At 46.7% G+C, this 5,752-nt stretch overlaps 1 protein-coding gene across 1 annotated transcript; it reads left to right on the top strand.

Annotated features, from left to right (window-relative positions):
- Positions 1-405: 405 nt before the first annotated feature.
- Positions 406-1,863, top strand: LOC138786579 (piggyBac transposable element-derived protein 4-like). Its single transcript, XM_069963567.1, has one exon. The coding sequence runs from the start codon at positions 406-408 to the stop codon at positions 1,861-1,863; it is 1,458 nt and encodes a 485-aa protein (XP_069819668.1).
- The last annotated feature ends 3,889 nt before the right edge of the window (positions 1,864-5,752 follow it).

Genomic DNA, 5,752 nt, shown 5'->3' on the forward strand with positions numbered 1-5,752 from the left:
CTCCTGTCCATTGTCAGTGTCTGATAGCCCCTGTCAGTCACTCCTGTCCATCACCGTCCGTTGTTAGTGTCTGATAGCCCCTGTCAGTCACTCCTGTCCATCACCGTCCGTTGTTAGTGTCTGATAGCCCCTGTCAGTCACTCCTGTCCATCACCGTCCGTTGTTAGTGTCTGATAGCTCCTGTCAGTCACTCCTGTCCGTTGTCAGTGTCTGATCGCCCCTGTCAGTCACTCCTATCCATCAGTGTCCGTTGTTAGTGTCTGATAGCCCCTGTCAGTCACTCCTGTCCATTGTCAGTGTCTGAACCCCCACTTCACATATATATTTTATTTTATAGTTTTTTTTTCTGTTGCTGGTAAAAGTAAAATGTCCAGCAGATCACACAGTGCAGAGCAGGCGTACGCCATGCTATGCTCTGGGAGTGGGAGTGAGACTGACACTGCGTCAGATCCAGAATTTTTTCCGGATTCTGACGCCAGTGGCAGCAGTTCAGAGGAGTCTGTCCCTGCTAGACCCCGTATGGCGCCCGCAGCTGCAGTGGAGGTGTCGCAGCCTGGCCCCAGTCGTGTCCCTAGGGAAAGGGGTGTCAATAGAGCAAGTAGCGTCCCTGTCAGCTTTTGGGATCCTGCCACTTCCTTCTCTCCCCAAATCCCCCCATTCACTGCCACGCCTGGGATCAACAGGGATGTCAGCAATTTCTACCCTGTTGATTTTTTTTATTTATTTGTGGGTGATGAGGTCCTAGGACTTATTGTCGAGCAGACAAATTTATACGCTCGGCAATACATCACCCAGAAGCCCACCTGCACCTATGCAACATCCTGGAGGCCCACAAGTGTCGCTGAAATAAAAAAGTTTTTGGGCTTGACGCTTCTGATGGGTGTAGTGAAAAAGCCCTCCATACGCAGCTACTGGAGTGTCCGGGCTACCCATAGCACCCCTGTATTCGCAGCAATCATGTCCCGCACCCGCTATGAGACCCTGATGCGTTTCATGCACTTTAATGACAAGGCACAGTGCCCCCCAAGAAATGACCCAAATTTTGACCGTCTCTACAAATTAAGACCCCTATTATCCCTCCTCCAACAAACCTTCCTCACTGTGTACACCCCTGACAAGCAGCTGGCAGTGGACGAGTCCCTTATGAATTTCAAAGGCCGCCTTTCCTTCCGCCAGTTCACACCATCTAAGCGGGCACGCTACGGCGTGAAGGTGTATAAGGTGTGTGAGAGCCCCACTGGCTACACCTGTAATTTTTTTATTTATGAAGGCAGGGACCGCCAGCTAAACCCCCCAGACTGCCCAGACACAGTTGGCGTCAGTGGGAAAATTGTGTGGGAGCTGATGGTGCCTTTTCTGCACAAAGGCTACCATCTCTACACTGACAATTTTTATTCTAGTGTCCCACTCTATAAATTGCTGCACGCTGCGAATACAGGGGCCTGTGGGACAGTCCGAAAAAGCAGGGTAGGACTCCCACCTGAATTGCTGTCCAGGCGGGTAGAAAGGGGGGCATCATTTGCGCTGGCAAGTGAAAACCTGCTCGCTGTCAAGTGGCATGACAGAAAGCAGGTCTTCATGATCACCACCCTGCACGCAGACACCTCAGTGGTGGTAAGGGGGAGGGGGGCCACCACTGACAGCACAAAACCTGCCTGTGTCTGGGAGTACAATCGATTTATGGGTGGTGTGGATTTGTCCGACCAGGCGCTGCAACCATACCTGGTGAAGCGCAAAACCAGAGCCTGGTACAAGAAAGTGGCAGTCTACCTTATTCAGACTGCCACCTACAACGCTTTCGTTGTATTTCAGAAGGCACAGGGGGGCGCTCACATTCTTACAATTTCAGGAGGAGGTGATTGAGCGCCTCCTGTTTGATTCCCCTGCCCCTCAGGAGTCCTTTGAGTCTGAGGACGTGCTCAGACTCACAGAGCGCCACTTCCCACACCCTGTCCCTGCCACTGCCACCCGAAGGTACCCCCAAAAAAGATGCAAAGTTTGTAGAAAGAACGGAAGGAGGAGTGATTCCCGTTTTTATTGCCCCACATGTCCATCCCAACCAGGCCTCTGTATTCACCCCTGCTTTGAAGTTTATCATACCGTGGGCCACTACTAAATTTATTTCTGAGACGCCAAAAAGAGTGGGGGGGTGATTCTTTATACGGACTAATTTTTTTTATAATTTATGTTTTATTTTGTGGTTTATTTCAGGAGATGCATTTTTTTTTCTGCACTGAGAAAAAATGCCAAGGTTGGGAGGGAGGGAGGATTCATTTCAGGGAACAATTTCTTTATCATTTCTCTTTTATTTTGTGGTTTATTATTTATGGAGAGGTATTCATTTTACAATTTTCTTCACTGGGAAATAAAAACCCCATAAGGTTCGGAGGGAGGGTTCTTTTCAGGGATCAATTTCTATATCATTTTTCTTTTATTTTGTGGTGTATTCTTTCAGGAGAGGTATTATATTTTTTTGTCAAAATGGCATTTAATAATTTTAAGTGCTATCCACACAATTCTTGTACTGTCATCAGTAATCTGATTCCACTCTCTGTTTCATGTACTTTTGTAATAGCACATAGGGACCCCCAAAAAGTGACCCTGGCTATGTTTGCCTAAATAAATTAAATTATTGATCACGCTCCTAAATTCCTTAATTCTTACACCCCTAATTTCCGTGCACCTTTTTGATGGCCAATTGTGCATTTTTTTTGACAATTAAAGGCAACATTACTTTTGAAAAGTGGCATTTGTGATTTGTGGCATTTGTGATCATTTGATCATCTTTCAACTGTTCTTATGACTATGTCCACCCACAGAAGTCTGTTATTTCCATTCCTAATACTGTATTCTCATATGGGCATTATTTTTTTTTTCTATTTTTTTTAAAGGCTATCTAATAATAAAGCTGTTCAATATCAATACATGATGGGCTTAAATACAAATTCTTCACTATGGGGACTAGTGATACTTTACTGTTCAGACAAATGGTAATGGACATGGTCTCTATATATTTTGAAAGTGATTGGTTGTTTTGTGCGCCTAACAGTTCCTACTTTCCCGGGCAGGGACCTGTTATGGTGTACCGCATCGCTTACCACATTCTTTCCTCATATAGGGATTGATGTGGCTACAGAGGTGTTGTATGACCAGTCGCTATAAAATAATAAACTTGTCTTCATAGCCCTACAAGTGTTCTTTCATATTTTGAAAAAAAAAGTCAAATTTTCCATACAGTTGGATCTTCCTCTTTTTTGATATATTGCCCTTCACTACAGAACTTTTTTTTTCCTGCTACATGTCTGACAAGAATGTTGTTCTTGATGTCATCAACGTGACACAAATGCAAGATTTCTGCTTCTGTGGCAAGACATAGTCATATTTACAGGTGTTTTAGGAACATGCCCCCTTAGGGGTACTCAGCCTTAATTCTCTACTTTTTGTTGCCAATAGGGATTTCACAATTTTTACACCTGTTGATTTTTAAAATTTGTTTGTTAATTTACCTGCTGTGCATTGATTTGGACCAAAATATATTCCCTACGGGGTCTATTTTCGAAAATGTGGTCATTTTGGGGGTTTCCTATTATTCTGGCAGCTCTATACCCCTCCAAATGAACAATGGGGCCAAATAGATTTTATTAAGCAAAATGGGTGCCCTAAAATCATTGGATCCCGCTGTGTGTCCAAACATTGAGTTAGGGCCACAATAGTTATATTTCTGAACTCAGAAGAAATGGGGCAATAAATAAGGGGGTGCCTTTTCTCCTCATCATGCATTTAGAAAGGTTAACATGTCTTTAAAGTGACACTAAGGGAAAAAAAAAGAAAATTTTGTCACTTTCACCTGCTTTGTGTTCATTTTTTTCAATACACTGTGGGGTTAAAATACTCACTGTACCCCTAGATGAATTCCTTAGGGGTCTAGTTTCCAAAATGGGGTCATTTTTTTTTTTTTTTTATTGTTCTGGCAGCTGAATACCTCTCCATAAGTACAGTGGGGCCTAATTGATTTTCAAGCTAAATTGGTGCTCTGAAAACCACTAGGTGCTCCCTTCATTTGGAGCCCTGCCGTGTGCCTAGACATTAACCTCTTAAGGACCCATGACGTACCGGCACGTCATGGATCACTGTCACTTAAGGACCCATGACGTACCGGTACGTCCGCCCTTTAAACGGGCGCCGCGGCCGGCCGGGTCCCGATCGGGGGAGATAGCCTGCTATAATACATAGCAGGCCATCTCTCCCTGTCGGCATGGAGGGTTGTTAACCCCCCCCATGCCGACGATCGCCGCTATTGGCTGATAAGCCCATAGCGGCGATCGGAACCTTTCCGGGCCATCGGTGGCCCGATGACCCGGAAAAAAATGGCGGTCGGTGCTGTCCGAGGACGGCACCGACCGCCATTACTGTAAAAAGTAATGGTGGTCACGGTACCACCGTCCCGATCGCCGTGAACGGCCGGCCAGCCGGCCGGCCGTTCACGGCGATCAAAGTCCCCACAAGTAATAAATACCTGCTCCGGACCCCTCAGCTAGGTAGCTGAGGGGTCCAGAGCAGGTATTTGTACATTACTCACCTGTCCCGGGGTCCTGATCGGCGTCTTCCGGGTTCCCGGCATCCTCTTCATCTTGTCGGGACTTCGGCTTCTTCCGTGAGTCCCGATCGGCTTGTTCCGGCTCCAGCGTCGTCTTTTTTCGTATTTTTCCGTCTCCAGCGTCGTCTATTTTCGGATCTTGCGCTCTGCTGCCCCCTAGCGGCTGATAAGTGTAATACACGTATCAGCCACTACAGGGATGTTCAGAATGTAGTAAAAAAAAAAAAAATTTTCCCAATTTTTTTTTTTTCTATTTTCCGCACCCTATCGCCGCTGAGTGTTGATCAGCATCGCACGAAAGTGCGCTGCTAATCAGCAACTCCTCCTTTTTGGCGTAGGGTGTTTTTTTTCTATATTCTACTGCCACGGTCTGCTGATAAGTGCCGAACATAAGTGCGGCATTTATCAGCAACACCATTTTTGGCGTAGGTTTTTTTTGTATACTTACTGTAAAAAACACGTAAAAAAACACTACATTACACCACACTACATTGAATAAAGTTTTACACTACACCACTACATACCCTATATACCAATCCCCATATAAAGATGGCCCCCAGGGTGTTTTCGGTATCGGACGCATACGTTATTATTGCCTCCGACACCGAAACAGCCAGTGAGGATGAATGGGGGGTCCTTTGTTCCTCCATTCACCCTCATCCTCCTCATCATCCAGTGACGTGTCTGGGGGTAGCGTAGCGTACGCTGCCCCCCAGACACGTCTTTTCTGCCAGTACCGTAAGAGATCACGGTATGGTGTGAAATTCTACAAACTCTGTGAGAGTACCTCAGGGTACACTTACAGATCCAGGGTACGTGCACACTGCGGAATGGCGAAGGATAACCCTTCGTGCATTCCGCAGCTGGCACCCGCCGGCGGACTGATGCAGGGGCGCGTCTCCGCCCGTGTCATAGACTCTATCCTATGCATGGGCGGATTCCATCATCCGTCATTCCATCAACACGTTGGACGCAGAGCGGAATCCGGCTGTGCATAGAATGGAGTCTACGACACGGACGGAGACGTGCGCCTGCATCAGTCCGCCGGCGGGTGCCAACTGCGGAATGCACAAAGGGTTATCCTTCGCCATTCCGCAGTGTGCACGTACCCTTAGAGTGTATGAAGGAAGGGACACTCGAATCCAGCCCCCAGAT

The sequence above is a fragment of the Dendropsophus ebraccatus genome, chromosome 3 (genome assembly GCF_027789765.1).
Source record: "Dendropsophus ebraccatus isolate aDenEbr1 chromosome 3, aDenEbr1.pat, whole genome shotgun sequence".
Lineage (NCBI taxonomy): Eukaryota > Metazoa > Chordata > Amphibia > Anura > Hylidae > Dendropsophus > Dendropsophus ebraccatus.

Bases quoted from the DNA above. Each gene is read 5' to 3' on its own strand.
- LOC138786579 (XM_069963567.1), top strand. From the start codon at position 406: ATGCTATGCTCTGGGAGTGGGAGTGAGACTGACACTGCGTCAGATCCA.